Genomic DNA, 15,644 nt, shown 5'->3' on the forward strand with positions numbered 1-15,644 from the left:
TTCTGCAGACCTAATCTTCCTATGTAGTACCCACTTGTAAATTTTTTATATCTATTATTTAATATTTAATATTAATTTTTAGAAGGAAAAAAAAAGAAAAAAGTCTGAGACGGCAAGCAATCCCTTTGTGTGTATACTGTAGAAATTGCCAGTGTTGTCACTTGCCACTCACTCAGGACAAAATCAAACATAATTTAAAAATATAAAAGTATTTTATAATTTTATAAAAATGATATAAGTATTTATTTTATTGATTTTGATGCTTGAATTTAAATCTTAAGAAAGACGTTAATAAAAAAAGGTAGGTGGAATAGAAAAAGGAAGAAGAAAAGGAAGGAGTAAAACCAGCTTGGCACAGCAGAAAGTAGAGAGTGAGAATGAAGGAGGGTTGAGAAAGATGTGGTTTTGCAAAATGTGCGCCATTTAAACGCAATCCGTAGGAATATATTAATCTGAGAGATTAAGAATAATATATAAAGCCACCTAATGCTAATTCTAATGTTATTGCTAATACCATTTTATAGTTGTGGCTGCATACAACTTACAAAGTTGTAGGCAGTGTCGTACAGACACACATATATCATATTCTTATTTTTGCTATGAATGAATAAAAACAAGCAATATCCCAAAGTTCCACAATAATTAAAATATATTTGTAATTTTGTTCTCAAACATAGAAGAAGACTCTGTCTCTGTCTCTGTATCTGTCTTTGTCTCTGTTCGTCTCTCTGAAGGAATCGCTAAGGATCACATTCTTTTTCAAGTCTAGTTTCTGCTTCTGGGCACCTCTAAAGTTTTCTGCTTTTTTAGGGTTCCTTTGATTCTTAATTGGATTGCAATTGGGTCCATCACTCTGTTTTGCTCAATTCATGCCACTCTGTCTGTTCATGGTAAGACTCATTAGCAGCATGTGATTTTCAATAGGATATATAAAGGTGGATTTTTTTTCTTGGAAATGATGAATAGAGGTGAGGAATTTGTTGAAACAAGTGCTTTTTCTGGGTCGGGAATTGCTTTGGATTGTATCATGATGGAAAATCAGTTCAACTTATGTGTTGGAATGGATTCGGACGAAGTTTCTTTTTGGGGGGAGGTGGGGTGTTAATACAAATTCCGAAATCCAAGGTTTTGTCTGATTTTTATGAATCCAATGGAGCATTTTTCTCGTTAGTTTAAAAAAGTTTCGAACTTCAAGCTTCAGTTTCGATTTCTGGAGCTTTTATTTTTCCCATTACCGTTTTCCTGATTTATCGGTGGCTTTAGTGACAGTGTCGTGAAGCTGTGACAGGACATCAATTAGTGCAAGAAAGAGATAAAAACAATGCAAATGTTTCTTTGCGTTTCTGCAATTGTAGCTTGTTTGGATTTCTTTGGAAACCCTTTACTCACAAGTCACGATTCTCATTTTTTAACTATTTTCCTGCTATCTTCTCCAATTTCGTGAGCCGAAACCTTTTCCTTGAAGTTTTTTTTACCCTGAGGAAGTTCTCATGCGGGTTGTTGTATATGTTGGGTTTGTGTTGTTGGTGTAACGGGGTGCACGGGCGGAGTGTTACCTTTTAGTTTTACTATAACCAATTCACTGTGCATGCTTATTGCAATCTTATGAAGCCTTTCCCTTCTCATCCCAATCAAGAATTGGCACGGACCACACTTGTCATGTCTCATGCCGTTCTTGTGATGTAGTTGCTTTTATGTCTATATTTTTTTCCTCAACCTCACGTTTCTCCCTGTGAATTTTTGGCACAGAGAATAGCAGAACTTTTGACCTGACCAGTGAGGAGTGAAGTGCCAGGGCAAACGACAAGGTTAGTTGGATAAATCCTTGGTGCTTATTTTTAATTACGAGTAAGGAATGAGGATAATAAATAAAGAAATGAGAATCATTACTGCTGCTGAAAATGGCCTAATAAAAAAACTCAATGCTGTCAAACAAAGTATATGCCAATTTAAAAATAATATTGGAGAGCCCTGGTACAACTTTAAATGTATTGCCGCTCGTGAGTGACCTACTACCACTTCTTTGTTGGTTGACATTTAATTACTCATGTTAATGGCTTTTTACTGTTAGTTTACCTGTAAGTTTTGAGTGTTCTCTAAACTTTTTGAACTTTGATTGATGAATAGTCATCTTTGTTTCTAGAATATATTTGTGAGACTGTGATCCATGTATCTGTGTATCTTAATGTCAGAGACAATAGCAACTCGTTGTGTGCACAGAAACACTAGATTTTTGGTGGTGATTCACTGTGTGTTCTTTGTATCAGCTGGTATAGTACTCAGGATATGGGCTGCTTCGTGTCCACTCCAAAGGATTCTGGTGGAAGTAGAAGAAGACCAGGGAGTATTGGGGAGGTTTCTGTGTATGTTCCCGGTCTAAGAATTCCTAAACCTGTTGATTTTGCCCTGTCACTTGGTGACTACTTGTCCAAGAATATAGTGGAACGCCTGTCTGCGCTTAGAACTCGTATAGTCGTAATGGCTGGTCAAGAAGGGCCTACAATTACAAGAACAAAAAGGAAAAGTGCCACCCAACATGGTTAGTGCTAGCAAGGATGAATCGTTATATAATGAATGAGTTGCTCAAATTTAATGATGCATCACACAATTTCATCCTCAGGAGGTTCAACACTGGCTGATCTTCAGCAGGCTCTTGAAGACTACTTGCCAGTACTCTTGGGATTAGTCGAAAATGGTAAAACAGGTTTTAGTCCATTCATACTTGATGAATGTTCTCTATACAATTTGTCCTGATTGATTGCTTATCTTTATTGTGCAGGAAGCCATTTACAATACAAATTACAATTTGCTTGGGTGAATCAGGAGGATGATGCAGAGGTAATTCCTACTTTTTAAATTCATGTTTTTCTACTTTGATTTGAATGTTTATTTGTAAACAAAATAATGCTGATAATTTTCTATCTGCTCCACTTTCTTTTTTTGTTTGTTGGTGCAACTGCATTTTTCCAGGAAACAGCCATGTCAAATGCCTGGTATGAGGTGTTGTCAGTTTTGCACTTGATGGCTACGTTATTATTATCACAGGCCAATTTATTACTTCTTCCCAGAATGTCCACTGATGGTCATCAGCCAAAAGTATCAGAAGGTGAGTATTAAGATTTTTTGGCACATGTCAATATATTCCTTGTAACTTGCCTGGTAATATTTTTTTTACATCAAACAACCAAAACACATTTGATACAAATAATTCCAATTGGAAACACCTGTAGACTATCTTGTGGTTTTCAGTTAAACTTGTTTCTGCTTTGTGTGTGTGATTTTGTGGTTCATGGAATATGTAGTCTTTAATGACTAGTATTTACTAATTTGTCAGTTTCTATTTGAAGTTTTAAGAAAGATAATTCTCTCTTTCTTTTTTTGTTCTGTCTTGTTTGTTCATTGCGTATGAGTAAATAATTCATTGCAGTTCTTTGTCTGTGTTCATGTCTAGTTATCATAATTTGGAATGGAAATATCATCATCTTATTGACAGAATACTATGAAATTTCCTGTAATTTTTTTCACTTGTTTCTAATGATACTGCTTCGTAGATGCGTTTATTATACTATTCCTATTTGGAAGTTTGAACTTTTGGTTATTTACTGACAGAAAGCAGACGAGCTTCTGTCGATATCTTCCTTAAGGCAGCTGGGTATCTTGATTGTGCTGTAAGGCATGTTCTTCCACAGTTGCCTGCCGAACTCAGGTTTGTACACTGTAATACAATCAGTTGACTGCCTAACTATTTTTGTAACCTAAACAACCATTCTCATTTTCATTTTCTTTTTATCACTCTTCTCACTGTTAATTTGATTTTAGGAGAAGTTTACCTGTAGACCTTGCAGAAGGAGTTCTTCGAGCACTTTGTCTGCAAGCATTGGGACAGGTATTACTCTGTTTGCCTCGTAGAGAATTATGAACTGAAAACCCATCACATAACCGATGTTTCTTGTATGTTGTAAATATTTATGGAGCCAAACTTCTTATCCATCATTCTTTTGCAAAGTTATGTTGCATTTTTAAGCAAATGATTAGTGAAATTAGCTTTGCCTGGGTTTATTTATATATTTGCTATTAAAACTGGGAATGGACCAGGCCTAACTCAATCCCACAGCTAGCTCAAAAGGCCAAGAGTCATTATAAAAGATCCTTTTTCATTTAGGCATTTTCTGGGACAGTGTGGAATCTTAATACTGATATGAACGATCGTGTGTAGAAGCGTCTAGGTCCTCTCGTAAGAGATTTCGAAGAACGATTAGGCTTTGGACAAAGGGAACCTTTAGGTGGCTTCCGATTATACCAAGAACAAGAACAATGATAGAGAATTGAGAAAAGGAAACAAACTGCATATATTATTCATGTATCAAAAAATAGTTCAATTCTCTATTTATAGAGTACTAAAGATGATAAAATCCTAATAAAATCCTAATAAAATCCTGATAAAATCCTAATAAAATCCTCATAAAATCCTAATAAAATCCTCATAAAATCCTAATAAAATCCTGATAAAATCCTAATAAAATCTTCATAAAATCCTAATAAAATCCTAATAAAATCCTGATAAAATCCTAATAAAATCCTAACTAATTAAATAAATGATTAAATTCTAATAAAATCCTAACTAATTAAATCCTAAAACTTTAGAATATAACAATGCTCTCCCCATAACAACATTCTTGCCCTCAAGAATGGAACAATGGGTACTTCTTCTTCAAATCAAAGTAGAACTCCCAAGTTGCATCTTCAGGAAGTTGGTGCTTCCACTTCACTAAAACCTTTGTGACTGCCCTTCCTCTTCTCTTAACAGTCATACGGTCAATGATAGCTTCAGGCTCTTTCAGTTGTAGTGGGTCTTCAGTTTGATAAGGCAGCGTAGTGGAAACCACCATGTCGCCGACATGTTTCTTTAGTTGTGATACATGGAAGACATTGTGAATCTTAGAATGTACTGGAAGTTCTAGCTTATAAGCTACCTCCCCCACCTTATCCAAAACCTTGTAGGGCCCAAAATACTTTGGGCTCAACTTAGCATTTGGTTTGAAGCTTACGGATACCTGCCTGTAAGCTTGCAACTTAACGTAAACCAAGTCACCAATCTCAAAGCCTCTCTCGGATCTATGTCTATCTGCTAGTTGTTTCATTCTCTCTTGTGCTCACACTTTCAACATTTGTTCTCTCTTGAGAAGGCTTCTATCGACCAATTCAATGCTGGATTCCCCCGGTAAGTACGGTAAATGGATAGGAGGTGGTTGACCATACACAATTTCATACGGGGTGGCTTTTATGGCTGTATGGAATGTGGTATTATACCACCATTCTGCAAGAGGGAGCCATTGCACCCATTTGTGTGGTGAGTCAACACACATACATCTCAAATAAGTTTCTAAGCATCTATTCACCACCTCTGTCTGGCCATCTGTTTGGGGATGATAACTTGTGGACAGTTGAACTTGCACTCCTTGTATTGCCATAAACTCTTTCCAAAATTGGCTCACAAAAATCGGATCTCTATCACTGGTAATGGTTTCCGGACATCCATGTAACTTGAACACGTTGTCCAAAAATACTTGAGCAACACTTCTTGCCGTATATGGGTGAGTTAGAGCCATAAAATGGGCAGCTTTGCTTAGCCTGTCTACTACCACAAAAATGACTTGTTTACCTTCTGAACGTGGCAACCCTTCGATGAAATCCATGGTGATGTGCTGCCAATTGGTCTGTGGAATGGGTAGAGGTTGTAGAAGGCCTGGAGTAGCAACGGTGTCATATTTATTTTGCTGACACACAGAACATCTTTGGATAAAATGTTTGATATCTTTATTTAGGCCTTTCCAATAAACCACTACCTTGACCCTTTTCACTGTTGCATTCATACCCGAATGACCGCCCTCCGTTGAGGCATGTAGCCACTACAAAATCTTCTTTCTCAATATCCCATCTATCCCTACAACCAGCCTGTTTTTTCTTCTAAGTTCATTGTTTTCCCATGTATAATGTTTATGGGAACTTGTATTTGCCTTTAACTCTGTTATGAGTTTCTGTAAGTGAATATCTGTAATCCATGATTGTTGTATATCATGTAGTAACTCAGACCGTAGTTGTAAGGTAATTAAACCTTTGCATCAGCGACAACATTTTCTTTTCCTTGGCGATATTCTATGGTGAAATCAAATTCCATCAGCTTGACTAGCCATTTTTGTTGAAACTCAGTGGACCATCTTTGATCTAAGATGTATTTAAGGCTGTAATGATCCGTCTTGATAGTAAAATGACGATTCAACAGGTAATGTCGCCATTTTTGCACAGCAAAGACTACTCCCACCAACTCCTTTTCGTATGTTGAATAAGCTTGTTGTTGAAGGTTAAAAATTCTACTAATAAAAGCTATGGGATGGTGGTCTTGCATCAAAACTGCTCCCACGCCTTGCCCCGAAGCATCTACCTCCACAACAAAGACTTTTGAGAAATCAGGTAGTGCTAAAACTGGAGTACTGCTCATCATCTTCTTAAGGCCGTGAAAAGCTTGTTCAGCCCTCTCACACCAAATGAAATTGTCCTTCTTCAGCATATCAGTTAAGGGTTTAGCAATGATGCCATATCCGCGGACAAATCTTTGATAATACCCTGCTAAGCCCAAAAACCCCCGTAATTGTTTTAGGGTTCGTGGTAGAGGCCAGCTTACCATAGCAGCAACTTTGTTGGAGTCCGTGGAAACTCCCTGTGCATTAATAATATGGCCTAAGTACTCCACTTCGGAAACAGCAAAATAGCATTTAGATCTCTTGGCAAAAAGAGAATGGATACGGAGAATCTGCAACCCTTCTGTTTGATGTTGTATGTGCTCTGTTGTGTTTTTGCTGTAGACTAGAATATCATCAAAAAAACACCAACAAAAATTTCCTTAAAAACCTCTGAAAAATGGAGTTCATTAATCCTTGGAATGTAGCTGGGGCGTTGGTGAGTCCAAATGGCATCACCAGGTACTCATAATGTCCCGAGTGTGTTCGAAAAGCTGTCTTCCACACATCGTCGGGATTCATCCGAACTTGATTATAGCTTGCACGTAAATCAATTTTCGAAAAAATAGTAGATCCTGCTAATTCATCCAGTAAATCATCAACTAAAGGAACGGGAAATTTGTTCTTGACTGTGCCCTTATTCAAATCTCTATAATCAACACAAAGTCTCCCTGAGCCATCTTTTTTGCTCACCAGAACCACGGGGCTGGCGTAAGGGCTACAACTTTCCTGTATAATTCCTGATTGCAAATATTCATGTATAAGTTGGTCAATAATATCTTTTTGGGTTGTGGCATACTTGTAAGGCCGTTTGTTGACAGGATTAACTCCCTGAATCAATGGAATATGATGATCATGGCCTGGTCGAAAGGGTGATAATTGTTGTGGTTCCTGAAAGACATCTGCAAATTCTTGTAAGAGATTCGCGATCTCAGTTGGAATCTCCTGTGCTGCAGCATGTGTAGTCAAGGACTGCAACAACATGTCCTCCTTTGCACCCACGTGCATCATAGACAAATGCACACCGTCAATAAAAGCTTTACTCAACTGTTGCTTGTGTGCAGGTTTAAGCTTGGGGGCCATAGAGCCACATAGAACATGTCGCCTTCCTTGTACATTGAATTCCATAGTGAGTTTGTCGAAATTCCATAAAATATCGCCCAATGTTATGAGCCACTCAATTCCCAGCACTAAATCGCAACACCCCTAAGGAAGGAGTAGCATATAGCAGTAAAAGTTGTGTGCTGAATTGTCCAACTAAAATCTTTTACCACGGAAGATATCTTGATCTTTGACCCATCTGCTACCACGACATTCAAAGGGGCAATCGTCTCAATTATGCACCCATATTTTTGAGCCATTTGGGTATCTAAGAAATTATGAGTGTTGCCACTATCAATAAGAATATGTAAAGGTCGTTTTTGATGATATCCAGTTATTCTCATAGTTTTGAACCCAGCCACTCCTGTTAATGCGTTAACTGAGATTTGTGGTTCCTTCCATTGCAATAAATCAGTCGCGTCACTGGGAGGACTATCCTGTGCGTCATCTTCTTCCTCCATCTCCATGACGTGAAGCTGTAATTTTTTGTGTACCCTACTGTGCTCCATTGAGTAGGGTTCATCACAAAAATAAAAAAGGCCTTGGGCTCTGCGTTCTGCTATGAACTCTGGCGTTAAGTGGCGTGTGGGTTTAGGTTTGGGGACCGCATTGATTGGAGTTGACGATGATAGAGGCACTGGAGCTGGATTTAAGACTCCCCTGTGGAATTTGGTCGTCGACTTGCTGGAATTGGCTGCTTCATACGTCCTGGCCAAAGTAAATGCATGTTGTAGAGATGGAGGTTGGAACATGCGTACCATCATTTGGATGTCTTGCTTTAAGCCACCCAGGAAGCAGCTGAGAATATGGTCATTAGCTAACTTCAATCTTGTAATGATTGAGTCGAACTCTTCATGATAGGCATCAACTGAAGTCTTTTGTCGCAGACGCATCAACGCAACCATGGGATCATCGCCAATTGCACTAAACCGATCTTTTAGACTTTTGGTGAATCCTGGCCATGAAGGTGCATCCATATCTAAATCAGAGTTCATAAGTGCAGTATGCCATTGCAAGGCCTTGCCTTCTAGATGCACAAGTGCCAACTGTACCTTGAATTCCTCTGGAGTCTTGTCAATGAGAAAATAATTTTCGCATTGGTAAATCCACTGGTTAACATTTTCGCCATTGAATCGGGGAAAGTCGATGTGTGCCAACCGTGTGCCACAAACATAAGAAGACCCCATGCGAGGTCTGCGCGTGTCATGTGAGGGTCCAGGGGAGCGTTCACCTCGAGATTGAGTAAGTAAATCCTGAATGGTGTCTTTCATAGAAAGAGTCAAGGTTTCCTTCAACGTAGTCGCGAGTTCCATAAACCTATTATCCATCCTTTGGGAGAGTCGATCTTCCATCTCTTTAGTAGCTTGAGCGAAGCGTGTTGAATCTGCCATTGAAAGTACTGGAAGGTCCTAGCTGATACCAATTGATATGAACGATCGTGTGTAGAAGCGTCTAGGTCCTCTCGTAAGAGATTTCGAAGAACGATTAGGCTTTGGACAAAGGGAACCTTTAGGTGGCTTCCGATTATACCAAGAACAAGAACAATGATAGAGAATTGAGAAAAGGAAACAAACTGCATATATTATTCATGTATCAAAAAATAGTTCAATACTCTATTTATAGAGTACTAAAGATGATAAAATCCTAATAAAATCCTGATAAAATCCTGATAAAATCCTAATAAAATCCTGATAAAATCCTAATAAAATCCTGATAAAATCCTAATAAAATCCTAACTAATTAAATAAATGATTAAATTCTAATAAAATCCTAACTAATTAAATCCTAAAACTTTAGAATATAACAAATACATTCTCATTATGCACAAAGTTGGATATTTGGGATATGGAGTTTTCAAGATTGGATATTTGATGGTAGCCTAACATCAAATAGGCTCTAATATTAAATCACAAATCATTTATCTAAAATGCTTAAGATGTTTGAAGGAGGCTCATGAATATTTTTGTACTTTTTAAACCTCTTACTCTAGTCTACCTTGTACTGAAATTTGCTTTATATTTAGAAGAATATGGGAATATCTGGTCAAACTCTAGACTACTTAGTCACAAACTTCTCCATAAACTAACTTGGCCTTAAGAATGGACTATGCTGGATTTAACCCCCAAAGCTTGCTTAAGTAAGGAATTAACACATTCTTGACATCATAAACTTGACATATGAAGTTGAAGTTTCTGGACATCATCATGGGTGTGTAATAAGCCTTAAATATTCTTAGGAAGTGTGGGTTTTAGGTTTAGCTTAACCTCACAAAACACCCTATTAACTAGACTGAACATGGGTGGTCGATAATGTGACATGATAAACCTAACAAACTTTGTTAGAATGAATTCTGATACCATCTCATAAAGTGTGAGTTTTAGGCCTAACTCAACCTCACAACTGGCTTGCAATGTGAGATTTTCATCTACTTGTATACTATCATTTGGTCATATTTCTAGTCGATATGGAATCGTCAAGAAATATCATATTTTAAACCAAATGACCTAAAAGCTTTGGCTATTAGGTTAGAATACATAAATGTTTAATATTTTTTATAATGCTGACATCTATCATAAAATTGGTCACATCATTTAATGTTAAGTTTGCTAGACTGCATTAATTAATAACAATGCTACAATCCTTGAGTTTTTCTTTTAGTGAATAATGCTTTTAGTGGCATGTCATGGGAATCAATATGCTTGATGTAAAGAGAATACAACGACAAACAACCTTGTTCTATTAAATGCCCAAAGCTTCTAAGACTAGTTTTATGCTTCCTATATTTTTTCTATTCCTTTCTTTTATGAAGATAGAACTGCCATTATAATCAGAGAAAAAGGGGTTATGGGTCCGAGATAATCTGCTCTTGCTTAGAGTAAGGCAGATTTGCCAACAATGTGAGCACCATTCAAATAGACATTCAAGTAAAAATTTTGTGCTTGATATAGACTCTTTTTCCACTTAAAATCTGTTACCATTCTTCAGTTTAATCTTTCACATTAGGTGGGCCATTCAAAAGTTTTTGGTCAAGCAGATTTCAGACATTTCCTCTTCTAAAAGCTTACGATGTATAAATTTTCTCATAGTAAGGCTAGTCATACAAAAATTCTGTCATTTTAAGCTTATAAAAGAGTAATACAAAAATTTCGCATGTCTAGTAATTGAATATGAGAAAGATGTGTTTGACTTTTCAGTATATTAGTTCATGCCTTTGTTGCCATAATCTAGGAGAATGAATTGGCAAGGGTGAAAATGAAGGAGTAAACTTATTAGGTGTTATGGGTTGCATCAATTGTCTGGTGGCGGGTCAGATAAGCCAAGTCACAATCAAAGAGCTCGATTCCTAGCGGAACAATTGTTGAGGGGGAGATTGTTGTAGGGTGCATCAATTGTCTCGTGACAGAGGGGTCAGGTTGACCAAATTACAATTAAATTATGACTTTTGAGTTACTAAATTCTTAAGTAGAAAAAATTGCATTGTAACTATAAATTGTGGCTTTTAGTCTAGTGGTAAGTGCTTGAGAAACAATTGTTTGTCATTTTAGTATGTACCCCAAATTTCAACTCCACTCTTAGTTCCATTGATATATAAATTATAGAATGAAAATTTAATAAATTGGGGGTGAAATTTAAAGCTAACTAGGGATAAAAAGGGGGGACATTGTGATTTGTGAGTACAATCATTGTGATTGTTGCTATAATTTGATTGAATTCATTGTGTAAATTCCTTTGGATTTTGTCAAAATTAACATATTAGATTAAAAGTTTTAGCTCTAAAGATGCATTTTTCCATTTAAGAATTTGTGTGATTCAAAACCGTAGTGGAGTATATATTACTCTCCTACCTGGGATGTAATGCCATTTAAAACATTAACATTGCATAGAAGACTGTGGAGAGGGGGACTGTTCAATATATAGATTAGATACCTTTCCCACCCTCTGTATCTGATCTATTTTGGGTATACTTGTTTATTTTTCTGTTTTAATAGGGTGTAGATATCCAACTTGGAATGGCAATTGATAGTGCCAAAGCCACTCTTGCAGTGAAGCGTAGACTTGCATGTGAGATGGTGAAATATTGGCAGCAGGTACGGATGCAAAGTTTTCAAGTGTTATATTCAATGCATTTCAAATATTGATTGACATAACTAATGGAATTACGGGAACCGTTATTTTATTGCTGATGCACTTTATTTTTTAACATTTCATATCAATTTCTCTTTATTTTTTTCCAGGGTGGGGTGTGTAAAGAATGCTAGAACCTAGAAGCTGTACTAGAGCGTGTAACCTTTTCTATATAAATTCAAACACAAGTTTTTTTTAAACTGTACAAATCTTAATCAATTTAAATGTAGTGAATATCATTGTGTCCTGTGGAACAATTTCTTTTCTGGTTTTGCATTGTGTATGTTCTCTTAGCATGATTTCTGCTCTGTTGATAAATTTGCTGGTTTCTTTCTAAAAGGATTTGTTAATTCTCAATTTATCTTTTATTCTCTTTGTTCTATACCCAAATGGGATCTCCAACATGTTTCTCTTGGTTCTGAAACAATAGCATTTTGTCCCTTAGACCAATCTTTAATTTTATTCTCTATACTCGATGCGAGTATGCATATGTATTCATTAGTTTGCTAATACAAGTGCATTTAACCAGCATACATTACTTTATTCACGCTTTTCATTTGCAGGCTCAAGATAATATTATGAACCTTCCATTAGCAAATGGTTGGGGTGAAAAACATCGTCTCTTTGTGAAATGGAAGTATATTGAGGCAAAGGTTTGTGTTTCTTCTCCCCAGTTATTTGTATCTTCCTATTTAATTATTATGAATTTCTTTATAATAGTACAACTAGAGTGGAATTTTGTGGTTACCGGCTGCCTTCTGCTTATAAATGCAGATGAAGTGTCAAATGCATCAATTAATCAATGGTCTACAAGATAAAAATATAAAGTTGATATTAAAACTTGAGAAGTCGAGGGGATTAGATCTTTATGTTTCATATGGACAGAGTTTAGTTGGAAGTGGCTGTATGGACATTTGATTAATGACTGGACCTAATTTTAAGTAGAGGCTGAGTGCATGTTTGGTAATTCATATTTACAAAAGAAAATTTTCATTTCAATCTGAAGCTTCTCTGTATAGGTCTGCATTTTTTTGAGATATTTGAAGTGAAAATAAGCTTATACATGAGAGTTGCATTTTTGTTATTGTTTATTCAAATAAGGAAACAACCTTTGCATATGCAAGGTAAGGTTGTGTATAATAACCCTCTCCTATACCTTCGCAAAGAGAGGAGCCTTCTACTGCTGGGGTACGATGGATTTAGTTGTTTTTGAGTGGGAGGGTGGACAACATTCTCTCGAAGAAAAATATCATTGACTTGATAGTGGATTTCAGCTTGGTTGGTTAAGGAAATGAGCGCCCGACAATATTACTCTGAAGCTATTTGATTTATTCTTATATTATATGCTCTTAAGCTTACTTAGTGAGACTTTGAACATCTACTGGTATATATGGTTTTTCTTTTGATTTTAGCATAATCATTCATAATTTAGGAACAAGTAAAGAAGATGCCTTTGGCAGAAGCTAGTAAAGTGAGTTATTCATATGTATATTGTAATGATTTGTAGGCTGCAGCATATTATTATCATGGATTGATTCTTGATGAGGGAAACACGGAGAAATCTCATGGGATGGCTGTAGCTGCTTTACAAGCTGCTGATGAGTATTTCAAAGAAAGTAAGAAGCTGTGTGAAGCATTTAATGCGGCACCCCCATTGTCAAGGTTATTTACAATATTCCCTTAAACAAACTGATTTGTTTTTATGTTGTTATGTTATGTTATCTTCAGAAAAAAAGAGTTATACTAGTTTTTAGAACCTCCTTGAGTCAACGTTTAAATCACGACGAGTCATGTGTCTAATATATAAAGTGATGGAATCCTTAACTATATTTACCCCATTTTTTGGAATGAGTATGTTGTGAATTCCATATCATCAAGTGATATAACTAAAACAAAGCATATAAGTAAACACCAATCATACCTTACAAGCTTATTTTGTAAAGTTGAATTAAGCCTAAACATATATTCTAAGATGGTATTAGAATCTATCAAACGAGGTTTGTTAGGCCAATTGAACCATCTGTTATTTTGTGAGTATCAAACAACTCGTAAAGATCTAGTTTTATATTCAAGATGACCAATCCCACATTGTCTACAGATTTGATTAAAAATCAAAAGATATAAGTGTGAACACAAAGCTCACTTCATTACTTATCGATTTACTATTCTCGCCGGAAACCTAGGAAATTGTCATTTTTATGGAAGAACGATAAATGAAGGCCAACGGCAGTTTCTGTGTCTTAACTGAAATTGTGAAACGCCTTAATTTGTCATGCTTGTGATTCTTTAATAACTTAATAAGTTTCCCTGTTTCACCTCTGCAAGTACAATGACATAAGGCCCTCATTATGATAAAAAGTGAAAACTTTGGTATTATCTCTTATTATACGTTGAAAATCATATGAACCTTACAATATTTTAGCCATACCTTCTGATATAGTTATTATTAATTTGAACGAACTTAGCTAAAATTGTTTGGCTTCTGAATGAAGTTATGCATTCCCTCTCTCTAGATATAATGCAGGACTTTAGGAATCTCAAACTGTACTACAGTTTTCTACACCCTTCATTTGTCCAGAGACCGGTGACCAACAGAGTTAAGGCATAATGGCCTCATAAATGAGGTCTTTTTGTGTACTTCAACTCTGGCATGAGCATTCACTATTTTTAAAAGCTTTCCTTCATTCTTTAAGTTCTCTTAAAACAGAATATCATTTGTGGCTGTAATATCATGGTCCATCTAACTGACAGTCATGGTGCAGAAATCCACCACTTTGGGGGACAATGAAATATCTTTTCGAGAAAATTCCTAAGGATACTTCAAGCAAGGTGCGAATAAACCGGGATCTGTATTCCTATGAGAGGTAAACTTTAGTGCATAAATGAAATTTCATAGTTGTTAATGATTCTTGGTTAGTGAAAATTGAAGTAGATGACTGATAGAATCATGCGTCTTGTGTCAATGTTTACTACAGAATCATGGAAACAGCACCAACGTTGCCTGATTTTGCCTTGGCTTTGAAACCAGATGAATATCAACTTCCTCAGGTGGATTCCTCTTGGAGAACAGAACATGTGAAGGGGGCACAAAGTGGTGCCACCAATCATCTCAATGGATGACAAAATGAAAATGGATTAAAGTATATAACTTTGCAGATCTCAGATGTCATCTTATATCAGGAAAAAGGATGCGAATGAACTTCAAGTTCAGAAGGGTGATTTTCCAATGCTTGTCAATAGTTGAAATTTAACTATTTCTGACTGTGTCTACCTTTTCCCCCGTTTTTTCTTCATAAATTGATTCCCTCATCCACAATATTTGAAAAAAAGAAGGCCAGCAAGTGGAAATAGAGCTTCAAGTTGGGTTTAATGTAAATTGCATCTTTAGGAAAAGAAAGGGTTTCCTTGCCAATGCCCCAAATAATATGATCATTACTGTTTTGCTTCTGCATAAAATCAGTCAAATCCTTCATTTGTCAAACAAAGTTGTACAAGTGATTGTGTGTATAATTGACTTGTGCATTGCACAGAAAATATGGTTTCCTTAAGGTTGTGTTAAAATTCCAAAGAATTTTGAATGAATGCAAGTGAGTTTATGACGTGTTAACAGCTGATATAAATGTTAGCAGCATTATTGTTCTTGACAGTTTAACTATATGAACTCGACATTTTATCAAACATTGGTGTGCCATGTCAATCAAGCCCTCCATGTAGATGCGTTATTTTGATTTGTATTATTTTGAAAAATTAGAAATGATGAAAAATAGAAAATGCATCAATTCCAAAGCTGAACTTGTTACATGTATTTCTAAAACTTAACGTTAATTTCTTGGATACTATCGCACTAAGAAAAGTGAACTATTTTATATGCCGTCAAAACGCTCATTCAGCTGTATCTCT

The 15,644-nt window shown here is 36.2% G+C and overlaps 1 protein-coding gene across 2 annotated transcripts; it reads left to right on the plus strand.

The window, feature by feature from the left end:
• The first annotated feature begins 258 nt into the window (after positions 1-258).
• LOC137816946 (uncharacterized) lies at positions 259-15,351 on the plus strand. Of its 2 annotated transcripts, none has more exons than XM_068620133.1 (13): positions 259-890; positions 1,750-1,808; positions 2,268-2,539; positions 2,621-2,695; positions 2,780-2,838; positions 2,971-3,106; positions 3,610-3,706; positions 3,820-3,886; positions 11,609-11,707; positions 12,308-12,397; positions 13,252-13,406; positions 14,507-14,608; positions 14,720-15,351. In XM_068620133.1, exons 3-13 carry the CDS (start codon positions 2,287-2,289, stop codon positions 14,862-14,864), a joined length of 1,278 nt encoding a protein of 425 aa, XP_068476234.1. In that variant the 5' UTR covers positions 259-890; positions 1,750-1,808; positions 2,268-2,286; the 3' UTR covers positions 14,865-15,351. The 2 variants fall into 2 exon arrangements, 1 of the variants encoding a protein (XP_068476234.1); XR_011081904.1 differs by having other exon boundaries at positions 279-890; positions 14,258-14,608.
• Positions 15,352-15,644: the final 293 nt, after the last annotated feature.

The sequence above is a fragment of the Phaseolus vulgaris genome, unplaced genomic scaffold (assembly GCF_000499845.2).
Source record: "Phaseolus vulgaris cultivar G19833 unplaced genomic scaffold, P. vulgaris v2.0 scaffold_14, whole genome shotgun sequence".
Taxonomy (NCBI): Eukaryota; Viridiplantae; Streptophyta; class Magnoliopsida; order Fabales; family Fabaceae; genus Phaseolus; species Phaseolus vulgaris.

Excerpts from the sequence above, each read along its gene's own strand:
- LOC137816946 (XM_068620133.1), top strand. The coding sequence starts at position 2,287 with ATGGGCTGCTTCGTGTCCACTCCAAAGGATTCTGGTGGAAGTAGAAGA. Across the intron at positions 2,696-2,779 it reads CTTGGGATTAGTCGAAAATG|GAAGCCATTTACAATACAAA; the intron begins GTAAAACAGGTT and ends TTTATTGTGCAG. Across the intron at positions 3,887-11,608 it reads GTCTGCAAGCATTGGGACAG|GGTGTAGATATCCAACTTGG; the intron begins GTATTACTCTGT and ends CTGTTTTAATAG.